Source organism: Centruroides vittatus, unplaced genomic scaffold (assembly GCF_030686945.1).
Source record: "Centruroides vittatus isolate TY-2023 unplaced genomic scaffold, ASM3068694v2 contig_2190, whole genome shotgun sequence".
Lineage (NCBI taxonomy): Eukaryota > Metazoa > Arthropoda > Arachnida > Scorpiones > Buthidae > Centruroides > Centruroides vittatus.
The window spans coordinates 575,471-590,378 of record NW_027121367.1 but is presented as its reverse complement, the minus strand read 5'-3'; the positions used below and the strand labels follow the sequence as shown (position 1 = coordinate 590,378).

Sequence of the window (14,908 nt, the reverse complement as noted above, 5' to 3'; positions counted from 1 at the left end):
AAGTAATGCCTTGATCCATTGGTGGCAAATTTAATATGGTGTTTCTGGTGCTTCAAGCTTTACATTTGATAAAACCTTACAACAAGAGAATTCATTGTAAAAAAAAAAAAAAAAGGAAAACCTTCCAATTTGAATGAAAAAAGTGAAAGCAAGTGTAATTAGCCATAATTGAAAGAGATTGCAAACCACAATACTTCCAAGAATGTTGTATCCATCTTCTTAAAACATCTTGGATAAATGACAATGTGAAAGAAACCACCAACCATTATCCAGATGATAATGATTGATGGTTTCTTTCCTTAACAAAAGTTGATCTATAATGTGACAGTCACCATATGTTTATCAGTTAATAAGGTAGACAGTTAGCTAAAGGAAAACAGTGCAGTTTTATCTGAAATAGTCTTTAAAAAGTTTTTTTTAAAGACAATTTTATCTATATAGCTCAGAGGTCTCCAACCTTTTTCTGAGAAGGGTCATGTGAGCTGTAAAATAGAAGCCTGGGGCCAGATATGAGAGATAGAATTAAAGATTAAGATTTATTTCTGAATAATTAATGACAAATCATCATCAAAGTTGAGAATAAATTCTATGGCGCATAAAACTAAAATGATCTTTAGATATTTGTGTTCAAGAGATGTTCAATATTTTTATTTTTGAAAAAGTTAGTTCACAAGGTACTTAGAAATAAATATAGAAAATATCCCTGTGCAAATTTCTCAGGACTTAAAATTCTCTTCTGGGAGAAATTAATTTTTGCTTAACTCCCTTTAAAAATATTTTATAAAAATCATTTATAACAAGATCTGTTAATTTTAGATGATTTTTCAAACAGTTAGATGCTTTGAACTACTATAATTAAAATCAAATGTTGTTGATAAAACACATTGGTGAAACAAGCTGTGCTGATCATATTTGGTCCACTAGATGATGTATAGATAATCATCACTTCCAGTTACGACGACAGAGATTTTAATCATAGTTTTCATTCTGTGACATAGTTTTCATCTTAACTCTGCACTTTCACCAACAATGCAACAAAAGACAATGAACAGATTCCAAGTTTGCTACAACAGTCACTTATTGATGGCATGGAAACTTTGAACAACCAGTTCAGATGCAAACTGCCTTTTGTTTCAAAATTGAAATATATTATTAGAAGAGTATATCAATACTGTCTCATCATAAGAACTAAGATTATTATCTTTGTTGAAGAAAATCAATTTTTATGACTATCACAATTAAAATTTAGTAAGAATTCCAAAAAAAAGAAATAATGTAAACAATACAGTTCACACTAAAACAAATTATTTTTAAACACTTCACTGCTTACTTGGATAATGTGCTGCATGAAGCATGAAGCCAAGAATAATAATAAGTCTATATTCATAATCATATGAAGAAAGACAAATTTTTGCAAATATGAAATATAATATTAATAAAATGTATACAAATTAAAAACTAATAAATGACAACTATAATCCTGATGAACACAAATAGTGGACAAAATTGTTCGTTGAAAATAATTTTGAAATAAATCACAACATTTTGTGTAAAAAATTATAAGAAAATGCACATATTTTGGTTTCATCAGAACTTAATGTGGTCAATTTTCTGTTGTGTCAAAACATAACAGAAAATTGCAGTAAAAACATGCAGCAGAAATTTCTGCAATATTTCCTGGTATTGTAGAAATAAGTCTTAATTAATTATTATTCACACAAGCTGCTTCATTCTTTTCTCAATGCTTTGCTCAATGCTTTTCACTATTTCATATTACACCATTATTTCTGATTTTTAACTTATCATCTACTTTGTTTCAATAAATATAAACCATATTGAAACTTCACAATTGATTCTGTGCAGATATAAGACCTTTGTGACTTATCATTCTGGCACAAAATAATATAAAAAGTAACCCAATTTTTTACTCAGTCTGTAGCTGTGATAAAAGTAGCTAAAATAAATCTGTTTCTGATGAGCTCTTTTCTGTAGATAAAGAGGTTCATGCTTTGGCAACATTTTATTTTCCTGTTTTCTGCCTTGTGCCATTATGCAACCATAATTAACCTGATATTTGGACCAACAACATTCAAACTAAACTTGATTAGTGAAAAAATATACAAACTAGTAATATATAGTTATTAACTAGTAATATTATATATATATTATAGTTATATATTATCATCATTAGCATATATATTTAGTACCTAGTGTATTGGCAATTATGGAGTATGTTGGTACTTAGCAGGCTTATGGAGTTGCAGGCTTATGGAGTTGCAGGCTTTAAGAAAAAAATGCATGCAGCCTGTAGGAAGTACTTCACAAAATAAGATTATATGGTTACTTTCAAGAATTTGTTTTTTATTATTAAATGTACTGGATAATCAATTGAAAGTAGAATTTTCAATACTCCTACTTTAGCTTGCTCTATCTCTCTATAAGTTAAGTTTTTACATTCGCCTTGATATATTTTATGTTTCTACAAGTTAAAGTAGCTTTGCTATCACATTTCATTACTTCAAAATTTAAGGTCCAAAAATTGTATTTCATATTTAATTATCTGCTTTCTTTTGCATTTGCAAAAAAATTGATGAGCCAGAAAAGGCTCTTATCACTGAAACTCATCTTTTATCTAATGAAAATCCAGTTACCTCCAATCAAAATAATCTCTCTCTTTATCCTGTAGTGCACTTTTAAATGTAAATATAAAAGCTGAAAAATTACTTTTACTGAAATCTCTAACTCAAATGCACAACTTTATTTATTGGCTGCAGTTTGGAAAAATTGTAGACCTATAAATTTCCACTGTTCATCTGTCTGCCTTTCCTTAATCTCGAAAACGGAATTAGACAAATGAAAGCTGAAACCAGATATGGAAAGCTTGGGGCAGGAGGCCCAATTAACTATATATGAACTTCCATTCATATATAGTTAATTGATGTAAACCAGAAATCACGTTATTTCAATTAAAAAATTTTCTCCTGAAAGGTGTTAGATAGATGACTGGCATGACTCTATTATTAAAAGTAAGATGTACAGAAGCAAGACACTACTAATTTGAATGGAGAGCATATAATTTAAATTAAATAAAAAAAAAAATATGATTAAAAATTGCAGCCTGGTATTGTGACAGTGTCACAATAAATAATTGCTTACTTGTTTTTAATTTTTTCAATTATTTAGTTTTATTGTAAGAAAAAGAATTTCTTGTAAATGATGATAATTGGTTAATTCAAAATAAAATTTCATGAGAAATGTGTTTATATAAAAAAAAAAGGCAACAGTATTGTAATATAGAATTTGATAAATAATGGAAAACAATTCCTGATAAAAGTAATTTACATGGTTATAACTAAGAATGTCTGTGTTAACAAGGCCAAACTACATTACAAAAGCTAAGGAGAAGAAACCTTACTATTTTATTAAGTTACATTTTTTTTTTCAACATAATATATGAAACTTCATTTAATTGTTTAACTTCTCTAAAATAAATTGCAAAAATAATTAATAAAATTAGGCTAAGAAATAATTCTTTTAATCAATAAATTTACTTTTTATTTTAGAACAACAAAAAGTCAAAAGCTGTAATTTTATTGAATATATAAATAACATATAATTAATTCATCAAACAAAAATAAAATAATTAAAATCATTTTTTAATTTTAAATTTAATCATTAAAAACTAATTAAATCTTTCATAATTTTATTTTAATATGCATTAAGTTTACTGTATAATATAATTAATAAAGATTAAAAGATTATCTTTACTTACTTTATCTTTTTGTCTCACTTCATTTTCCAATGTTTCAGCTTTGTTATGCAAATTACCAATCTCTTTCCTCAATTCTGTGACAGCTTCAGGATTTCCATGACTTGCTTCTAATTCTAAAACCTTTTTTATACAAAATTTAAGAAATAATTATACTATATAGAAAATTAAATACATGACAAAATATGTTGTATACTTATAACAGTGTTAACAAAGAAATATATAAACTATATTTTAAATATTTGTTATTGCAGAATTGAAAAGTGAATTCTGTTATTAATTAAAATATTTTTTTTTTGATAACTAAAGAAAAACATTTAATTTTGTATGATTAATTACATTCTGAAATTTTATACATAAAAAATTTTTGAATGCTACAAATCAACATCATTTAATGTTCTTTCACAAATGAGTTGTTAAAGAATATAATAAATTTTTCCAAATATATTCTATATTCAATATAATCAAACAAACCTAAATAGATAGAGGCAAAACGATAATATACTTTTTCACAGTATAATTTGACATTTTAATCTTTATACATACTTTTGGGTTAATTATGTAGATTATTTAAAACATTACACATACAATAATGTAAGAAAAATTAAACTTTTATACTATTTTAATTATTTTACATATGTTACCATCTGTCTTAAAATAATACTCTATCAATCTAATTCAGTTTATAACTAGAAATTATATAGTATAAGTATTTAACAAATATAAATAAAGTAAAAGTGATATTGCTTTTTTAAATTGTCATAAATAGTAGTTTTTCAGGATATCATTATTATTTTAATATATATTTATTATTATTTATATGAAAATATCTCACATTACAAGATTTCTCAATCAAAAATTATATTTTATCATTTTTTAACATAACAAATCTAATGACAATAATAGTGTGAGATTCTGAAAGCATATTTATATTTTAACATAAAATATTTTAAACTTTAATGTAATATTTTGTGATATTTTTATAAAAGTTAAAAATCAGAGAGAACAAGGAACAAATGTTTCCTGTGTTGACAGCTAGTTTCTGAGAGAGATCTTTATCTCCCATGACTAAGTAGCTGAATAACCAAAAGACTCATCATGACATCCCATCAGATGGTCTAAAAATCTTAATCTCCATTGGAAGAGAGTTGAGGTATAAATAAGAGATACGTGCCAAACTCCAGGTACAATATACAGCACCTCATACAGTATTTCTCTATTTTTAAATTTTGTGCCAGGTTCCCTCAGTCTTCCCTGCATATACTTTAACTTGTGCCCGCACTCCATAGTCAATGCTTCGACTCAAGTGTTACAAGACCAAGAGATTAATAAGGAGGTATTATAATCAGTTTTGTAAACTCTCTCTCATATCGGGGATTGGTATATTGTAAATTCTTGATAGGTTAGATTGGATATTTATATACTTTATTTGTAAACTCTTTTCTCCCCTTTTTTTAAATTAAAGTTTGTTGTTCCTTGTTAAGTGTTGTTGACTTAATGCCTAACGGACTTCCTATCATGTTCTCACAACCTCCCCACTCATCATTTGAAATTAGCCCTCCTTTTTAAGAAGTATTTTAAGTTAAGTTTTATTGCGAGTTAGGACGTGAGATTAAAATAAGTTCTATCCTAACTGGTGTCAGGAATACTGACAAAATCACGATCTTACGATCTTTGATCTTAATATAGAAGTAAGCCATCCAGTGACAGTGTGGGCAGGATTTACCATCCTATAGCCATGAAATTGTTCGATCATTCATCTTATTGAACCCAGTTCCCTCACAATAGTATTATAAACTGCTTTTTTAATGATTTGTAATCTCAAGTTAAGGATTGTAGATTATTATGTTTCACAATGTGAACAACTGCTTTTGATCTTACACTGTATTTAGTCACACTTGGTACTTTTTTTTGTGATTCTTGAAAAAGTTAGTATAAATCAATAAGTTAAAACTGGTGTACAACATACTTTAAAAAGTATTAAATATATGCTATGGAAACATCTCTAAACAAATTACTGATAAAAAAATTACTAAAATTATATATCAAAGAAAACTCATTCTTTAATTCATGAAGTAGTTGATAAGCTATAGTCAATTTGTTAATTCAATCAAAAATTTATTTTTGCACTATGTATATAAAAATATTGTGTTTCATCTTATACATAAACAAATATATACTATCCTACCATTAATATCTGGATATCTTTTCTATGGTTAATAAATGAGGTCCCGTACAACGAGCAAATCTTAGATCCTACTATGAGTAGGCTTGTAAGACTCTGATGAGACATTACTGTGACTGAGAATGAAAGATGTTTTGACCAAGAGAGTGCTACATTACTAATTGCTGTGTATGTGATTTCAGCAAATCCATAGGTCAATGGTTTCTGATGTAATATGCAAATGGAAGTGGAAAGAGGACAGAATCTGTCAAAAATGGCCTAACACCAAGGCTAACAAAATACAACAAGAACTGCATAAAGGACTGTGAATGCAATTTAGCATTGTCTCAAGTCACTGAAACCCTACTGAATTTTTGTATTCAGAGTAGTTATAAGATATTAGAGATCTCTTAATTTTTGTATTCAGTTCTTTTAGATTTTATTAAATTCTTGTTAATGTCTACATAGACTACATGTTAATAAGACTACAAGTATTAGGCATCAATAAATACCATTAAAGTACATTATACAGCTTATTATGGCTGTACAGCCATCTGCAAACTGTTAGTCATATCAATTAATGCCTCATGTTAACTAGCCTAGAGTGAGAAGCATTGATCTTGGACCATAGACCAACAGAAAATGGTGCTCTGGACAGATGAGTCATGGTACATAATCTACAGTCAGAAGATTTAACTTGGGTATGGAAAGAGTTGAAAATAGGTGCCTTCCAGACAATATCATTTTGACAATAAAGTTTGGTGAAAGCATAATAGTTTGGAACTATTTTTCATGGTTTGAGCCCATTAGTGATTTTGGACAGAACCATAAATGCTGGGCTCTGTCTAGTTATCCTAGACAGTTACAGGTGCTTCCCTGCTTAAAATGTGAAATCTGCAGATTAAGGGATTAATTATTATAAAATATTATAACAGAATATTTTATTTCTTTGATAAAATTTTAACAAAAAAGGATGTACATTTTTCGTTTCTGAAAAATGGAAGAAGCAAACTTCCTTTTTGTTTTGACTAAAAATTACTCACTGTCCTATGATGCTGAGTCAGTTAACCAGCCATCCCTATAAAAAGGAGTAGATTTCCCACCTTTGCATGCGGTTCTTGGAACCTAAACTGGCCACATAGCCGCAGTTCTTAGAAGACAGAAATTGCCGTAATAACTAGGCAGTCTTCAACAGTATTGAAGGTGCCATATAGAAGATATAGTCCATAATGTATACTGAATGCATAGAAGATTGATTCTCCTGGTCCACATCATCCATCTCCCAAGCTCCTCATAGAAGACCATGACTACAAATATTACATAAGTTGAGGTAGTATAATTTAATGTGTATGTAAGCTCTCTCTCTCGTGATTAGAGTAGTTATAAGATATTAGAGATCTCTTAATTTTTGTATTCAGTTCTTTTAGATTTTATTAAATTCTTGTTAATGTCTTTAACATGGTCTCATTCTTGACTCAAATCCAAGCAGACAGCCTTTCCACTTACTCGTGACCCCCCCACTCAAAATTCCTCGCAAACGAATGTTAGCCTGCCTAATGCTATAACTAGGCTGGTGTCAGGGAAAACAACTTACAGGGGATCCTCATAGAATCCTGTTTCTCATTAGTCTTAGAAAGCCATCCTTTGACGCAGAGGGCCAGTTTACCCGACTGGACAGCCGATTAAGTGGTATACGAGTTATTTCCCAACTCCATACCCTCAGCTAGCCCCTCACACAACAACTTACAAACTTTCAAACTTAGAAACAATTGAACCATATATCTAAAATTTACATTTCACTTGGATTCTGAAGTTCTGCTGCCATTCATAGGGGGCATTGAAGTCAGTCTTTGGCCAGTAATAAATAACAAATTTTTAATAATTAATGTGGGCATATTTATTTTTATTTATTATTTTTGTGTAAATTCTGAGGTTTCATTGCTGCTTTTGAGGTGGCATTGAAGTTGGTAACTTTGGAGTAATGATGTTTTTCAGTATTGTTTTCAATTTTTATGAACTTTTATGATTGGTGCTTCAAAAATGCATCTAAAACATAATAGTAGTTGAGCAGTTGAGATATGTGCAAGAAATGTCACTCTATTACCATGGAAACCAAACTGGACATAAATCTAAGTGTGTTAAGTGAAGAAAACCACATTTGAAACACCCACTACTAAGCAGTAACAAGTAGGTAAATGAGTATAATGTATTGTATTAAGAACTGTACTGTACATTGGAGGATCAAACACTAACAATACATGGTTATTCTGTATATAAATGCACTTTCTAGGTTAGTTTTCAACTTATGAACATTTTGACTTGCAAAAATTACCTTGGAAATCTAACCTATTTGTAAATAGGGGAGCATCTGTATCCATCACTAATGTTGTGGCAGTACTTTGCTGTAATTGCATTACTGGTAATCACTTAAAAATAAGCCAGTTAATAATTTTTATCAGTAAACTTGGTAGTCACGTAATAATTTTTTAAAGCCAAATATTTATCCGTATACACTTTCATGCAGATTTACGTTTTTATATTTTAAAGATGTAGAAGTATCAAATGCTTTTATTTTAACTGCAAAAGTAGTTTATGTTATTTATCTTTTAAATTATTACTTTACAGTTCATCACAATTTTTCAATTACAGTATTTGCTGGACAGTTTGGAAATTTGTTTCTTTTTCCATATGCCTACACTAGCACTTTTAGTTCACAGAATGGAACACAACTTATTTAAATGTGAAAACTTACACTAGCCCTTTTTAATCACAGCAAGTGAGAAATTATAGCAAGCTCTATTTTTCAGGAAACAGAAGCTATCACTTTTTAAAGTGGAACAAAAAGAATTCAATTTGTGGGCTGATTTTTGCATTTGGAGTCAAAATTAAAAAATTATCAGTAAATCCGTAATATTTTGAAAATTTATCATTAAATCACCAGGAAAAAAGTTGGTAAATTTGCACTGCTTAATACTTTGGGAAGGCCTACATTTGTACAGTACTAGGAAAACACCATACCATGCTAGTTGTATTGTTATGGATTGATCTGGTGATATAACATTGAAAAGTTAAACTAATCAGTCCCCCAAAAGTCTTTATATTTCTATCATAAAAAAATTCAACAAATAATGATAAATTTGAATATTCAACTCATTTATTTATTTAATAACATATAACCTGCTAAATTAGAACAAAATATTCTTACAGATTAAATCAAACGACAGCCTTAATTAATTGGCCATTTTATGCTACTATTTATAGTTAGAAATTAAGCAATTTGGTAATAAAGGTAGATGTTACATACCATCTCTTATTGAAATTAATAATGATAAAAATTTAATAAAATTTAAAACAGTCTGGAAGAAAAGAATCAGCCTGGAGCAGGATTTGAACCTGCAACCTCTGCTTATTGTGCACTGCACTGTCCAGTTATGCCACCTGGACTTCTGAGAACTCTTTGCTTCCAGACACATTTAAATCTTTGATATAACAACCCATAGTTACTCATGGTGCCGACTGAGGATGATTTTTACACCCTTGTCCTACACTCTCCTCCACTATGGCACTCAGCAGGCTATCACTTTGGGATGTTTATATATGAATATTTTGTTCCAAAATTAGAATCTCTGTTTACATTTTAATGTGTAACAGTGAACTTGAAGAAAAGGTTTATCAAGCAAGCTTAAGTTTTATTAAAGTTCTGTGCTGGAAAGGAGTGTCTAATGTTTTCTTGTCCTGAAGAAATTCTAGCCTAGACAGTTATTGTTATGTTAACCTAGAATGGCATTTCATCACTATAACATGTATTTTAGATTGTAATTTAAGGATGAATTAGACCTTCTAAAATTCTGTGAACTGGAGTTGGGGGCTTGATTTACCAACTTCACTAATCCGATAAAGTGATCATATTTTAAATGTTGACTATTGTTGAATAACATTGACTGTTGTTGCAATTATATGAAAAGAATGTGTTATAATTCTATATTTATGATAATTATTGTTTTTAAAATGTTTTTTTTTTTCAAAATAATTCATTTTTATATACTTATTCCTCAACTATTTCAATTTACAGAATTTTTGAAAATCTATCTATTTATTAAATAAAATGAAAAACCAATAATGTATATTCCTTCACCATTTGCATAATAAACATGAAATAAATCAATAAAACAAATCTTTGTGAAATGAAAGAAGATAAATTTCTTACATGAGTTTTCATTTTGGTATTTTCTTCTTTTAAAGCTTGTAACTGTCTTTTCCATTCCTCTACATTTGCTGTACTTTCTTGTAGTGCACTGGTCAAACGTACGTTATTATTTTTCAAAGTTTGTAATTCAACCTCCCATTTTTTGGCATTAGCTGAGCTATTCAATTCAAAAAATAAAAACAAGATAGATAAATTTACCTTTTAGCTAGATTAACTATTTTATATTAATTAAATGCATTTAAAATAGTTTAAATGACATCATTTATGTCATGAATAAAATTTAAAAGTTACAAAAGAAAAGTTTACAAGGTTGCTTTTGTGAATTTTGTTCATTATACTCATTTATAGAATATACAAATTTTACTTTATTCTTCTAGGGCATCATTTATGAAAATATCAAAACTATGAGGGCTATTTTTTTTTCAACCTCTGATGGACCATAAAACAAAGAAAAGTGTAAATAACAAAATGAATTTATTACCAAAAGTTAGGTACAGTACAAACATGGTTACTTTTCTACATAATCACTGTGAAGATTGAGGCATTTATCTATCTGTGGATGAGCTTTGAAATCCCCTCTTCAGAATGTTGCTGCCAGTTACTTGAGATGGGCCTTAATGTTGTTTTAAAAATTGTCATTAGTCTTGAACCTCTGACCTCCTAGCCATGTTTTCAGTTTAGGAAAGAGGTGGAAGTCACTCAGCGCTAAATTGGGCTATAAGCTGGGTGTTTAAAAAGTTCCAAGCTGGGTGGAAGTCTTCACACATTTAATTTGTGACAACTTCCACCTCTTTCCTGAACTGAAAACTTAGCTAGCAGGGCAGAGGTTTGAGACTAACGATGGTCTTCAAAACAACACTAAGGCCTATCTCAATCACTGGCAGCAACATTCTGAAGAGGGGATTTCAAAGCTCAACCACAGATAGACAAATGCCTCAATCTTCACAGTGATTATGTAGAAAAGTAACCATGTTTGTACCTAACTTTTGGTAATAAATTCATTTTGTTATTTACACTTGTCTTTGTTTTATGGTTCATTGGAGATTGAAAAACAACCGCCTATGTATATCGAATGTAAAACAGATATGTAATGAAATTGATTATAAACTTTTTCTAAATTTTTTCCATGTAAAATATAATTACATTTTTGATTTAATAATACACTCACAAGCTATTAACAAAAAAAAAAAAAAAAAAAAAAAAAATGTTTCCAAGATTTAAAGAACATTAAATCTAAAAATAAATTAAAAATTATATCATTAATCAATTCTCCATGGATTTACAAAATTTTTAAAATTTTTATTAGTTGTATTTGTATGATTACATATATTCAGAAAATGTTTTCTATACACTTGTCCACTGAATGATGACAACAACAATGACTTCCTCTGGAAATACCAGAAGTTCAAATTACTTGTACCAAAAATCGCTAGAACTAATTTATTTACATTATATTTACACAATATATATTTTACAATAATACTAGTTTACAATGGAGCATTATCACTATGGAATCACATAAAAATGTTCCTTCTCAGAGGAGCTCAAGAACGGAGTGGAGTCTGAGGGTCAATTCAACTAGCTGCGAGGATATTAACTCTTGGTGTACCAGTGTCCTATCAGCTGACTAGGACATACCAAGCATACCTGTTGAAACTTTCCTGTGACATGTGGCCAATGTTTGAGAAGAGGACTTCCCACTTTTTCTAACTACCAACAAAGTCTTGGGCTCCTGTCAATCCCTATCAAGTTTGATGCTCTCATTCATTAATAGTGTTACCACCTTTCCAAAATTGTTGACCTGGACGGCAGGTTTGTTCAAACAGAAGTCCCTGACACACATGCAATGTTATTTTACTATGAAAAGAATAATGTGCACACCAGTTCTAAACCAGTTAGAGACTTGTGTAGGAGCAACTTAAGTTAAGAAATGAAATAACTTCTTAGCTTTAAAGAGCTGAGAAGCAAAAAGAAAGAAGAAAAAAAAAAAAAAAAAAAATTGACAGGTTGCTATGAAATCCCGGACAAAATTAATAATTGTTAACCTGGGCAATGAATTAAAACCGAACGAGTGGCAACGCTATTCATTAATGTCATCCTCCTATGAAACTTTCAATACAAGATTGTTTCTTCCTGAATCTGTAGATCCAGGCTAGATTTCTAAAGAAACATAGCAGATACAGATCTAGAGTGGCAGCAAAACTGAAGCTCATAGTGTAAGAATTTCACAAAAAAAAGAAAAATTACAAATTATTTACTTTATAATTAATAATAATTCATCTACATATGATACATATAATTCATTACATCAGATATCTTTGATTAATTATAATGTAAATATATGTGTGGGTACAGAGGAGGGTCGACGAGGTCAGACCTCTGGTTAATGTCGGCAACAAGTCGGGGGGGGGGACTTGCCCACTTGTCAGAAATGGCTTAATTTGTCGGTAGGGATCCCGTAGGGACGGGACTGCTTTTTATCTGGTCGAGTGTAGGAGGGAAAGTGGAGTCGTGGTAAGACGATAAGCGAATATTCGAGCAAACAAGACACCATTTAACAGGATAACAACGATTTAATGGAAAACAAAATATACGTTACAAAAATCTGACATTAAAAGGGTTGACATATATATATAAAGCTATATATCCCTATCACGCGACGGGAGAGAGTTCACATAAACGGGTTCCATACCTCTGGGACAATCAGTAATTCAAATATGCTGTTCGTCACGATGATCGAATATTCCTTTCCAGGGAAGGTTCGATGGCACTAGAGGCACAATAGTCAAATATATTCCGTAGGCACAAAGGGTAAGATCGCGACTCGATCTTAATCGATGAAAGACTCTCCACCGGGGGAGGAAGGAAACATCTTATATATATCTTTTTGCTGGGAATTTTGGTCACGTGCAGGTGCTTAGGCCATAGGTGTTCCCGGGATTGGAAACAATACGGCGAATTCGGGCGCTAACTATAAACTTAAGTTGCAAGATGATCTGTACTCAGCGTAAGAACAATGGATAGTTGACAGTTATACGGCCGGGGACGCATATTTTCTCGTCCAGGACCGTTTTGAGGCAGGATGTTTATATCCAGGACAGTTTTTAGCAGGATGTTTATAATAGGAAAATTTTTGAGTCGATATGGGGAACAATTTTATTATAATTCGTATTATATCCGGATATAAGAAAAGGGTAATTATTAATTCGGATATAATTTATTATAATTTTGTGTCAAGAGGATTTCCAGATCTCACATATGCCAATATGCATGATGTAATATAATGTATAATGTTAATTCTTAATTAAAAGAAAATGTACCATGTACATTAATTATATTATTTAGTAAAGTGTATCATATTCATATTTAAGAGTGTACTAAATATAGTACATATGAAAGTCCAAGTTAGTGTCAGAAGCATTTACATTCAGACTATGTCAGAAAGGCTACATTTTAAGAATTTCTAGTCTGTACCAGCAACAAAAGTGTTAAATCTGGTATTGAATAGGTCTCTGTCCTCTTATTTAGCTAGGGTGATGGCTCCCTACCATTTGATGAGAAAACCTTGATTGTGTTTATGTCAAGCAGATACAAAATATAAAGATGATGATAAACTCATTTCCTTTTATACTTGGGAAGGATTTAGAATGTTGTTTACCAATTTGTAGTTCTTCAATAAACTCCCTTTAAGCAGTTCTATGTTCAGTTAGTTTGGTTTAACTGATAATAAGATTACTGTTAATTTTTTATACATATTTGTAATCAAATCAAACCAGTTTTTGGTGCAGGGTAGAGTGCAGTATATATGGCAACATTTGGTGTCAATATGTATTGTCTTGACTGTCTACATGGACTTCATTTTTTTTGAGTTTAGACTATGAGGCATATTTGGAAAGTAAAGATACAAGGCCGGTAGAAATCCAACAAAAATTATTTTCTCATAGTTTTCTGCACTGCTTGTCTCTTAGGATCTGAGTCATGTGACTTTAATTGCATTCTGTTATGCTTGCAGTGTGTGTTTAAAATGGTTGTGTCAATTTGTACTCCTGCCAAGTGCAAGATTCATTCAGTGATTCAATTTCCTTATGCAAAAGGAGAAACTGCTGCTGAAATTTATTGGCTTGTTTCCATTTATGGTGAAGATGTTATGAACAGGTAAAAATGTAATAAAATGGTTTCATACTTCACACACTCATGTCAACATGAATTGTTGCAGACATTCAAGTGAGAACTTTTGGAACATTCATCACACAGTCCCAAGTCCCAATCTTATACCAAGCAATTATCACTTGTTTCTGAAGTTGAAGGAATATCTCTCTAGAAATAAGTTTATGATGATAATGAAGTTCGGGACATGGAGATTTTTATGATGTTGGCATCAAGAAACTTGTTTCCATGCTCATCATATGCATTGAGGCTCATGGTGACTAAGCAGAAAAATAAACAAACATGCATTCTGAAGGTATTATAAGTCAATCTACAATTAAAGTGCTTTAAAAATATTTTCTGGACTTTGATCTTTGCTTTGTGAATATGCCTCTTTCAGTATTATACATTGTGTTGTTTTGAGTGCCTAGTGCTGTCTACATGTGATGTCACAGATTATTTAAAATGATAGTTTGTGTAAGTAAGTCAACATAGATGGATGTGTAGTAGCAGCTGTAACAACTACTTATGTAGATTTTTAAAATATTTTCACTCTGGGCACTAAGAGGGCCTTTTATCAAGCCCATATTAGGATTCAACCAGGCTTACAATGAAAAAGCCA

General features: G+C 30.4%; 1 protein-coding gene and 1 long non-coding RNA gene across 8 annotated transcripts in view; one reads left to right on the top strand and one right to left on the bottom strand.

The window, feature by feature from the left end:
• LOC136970808 (homer protein homolog 2-like) overlaps positions 1–14,908 on the bottom strand; it is a 248,638-nt gene that overhangs the window by 20,936 nt on the left and 212,794 nt on the right. For all 7 annotated transcript variants that reach the window (XM_067265275.1, XM_067265273.1, XM_067265278.1 and 4 more), the window contains 2 exons: positions 10,141–10,297; positions 3,773–3,892 (listed from right to left, as the gene is read on the bottom strand). In XM_067265275.1, the coding sequence (XP_067121376.1) occupies positions 3,773–3,892; positions 10,141–10,297 (277 nt within the window). The remainder of the gene's footprint in view (positions 1–3,772; positions 3,893–10,140; positions 10,298–14,908) is intronic.
• LOC136970810 (uncharacterized) overlaps positions 5,054–14,908 on the top strand; it is a 40,350-nt gene continuing 30,495 nt past the window's right edge. The window contains exon 1 of the long non-coding RNA XR_010880043.1: positions 5,054–5,105. This is a non-coding gene — a long non-coding RNA (uncharacterized lncRNA). The remainder of the gene's footprint in view (positions 5,106–14,908) is intronic.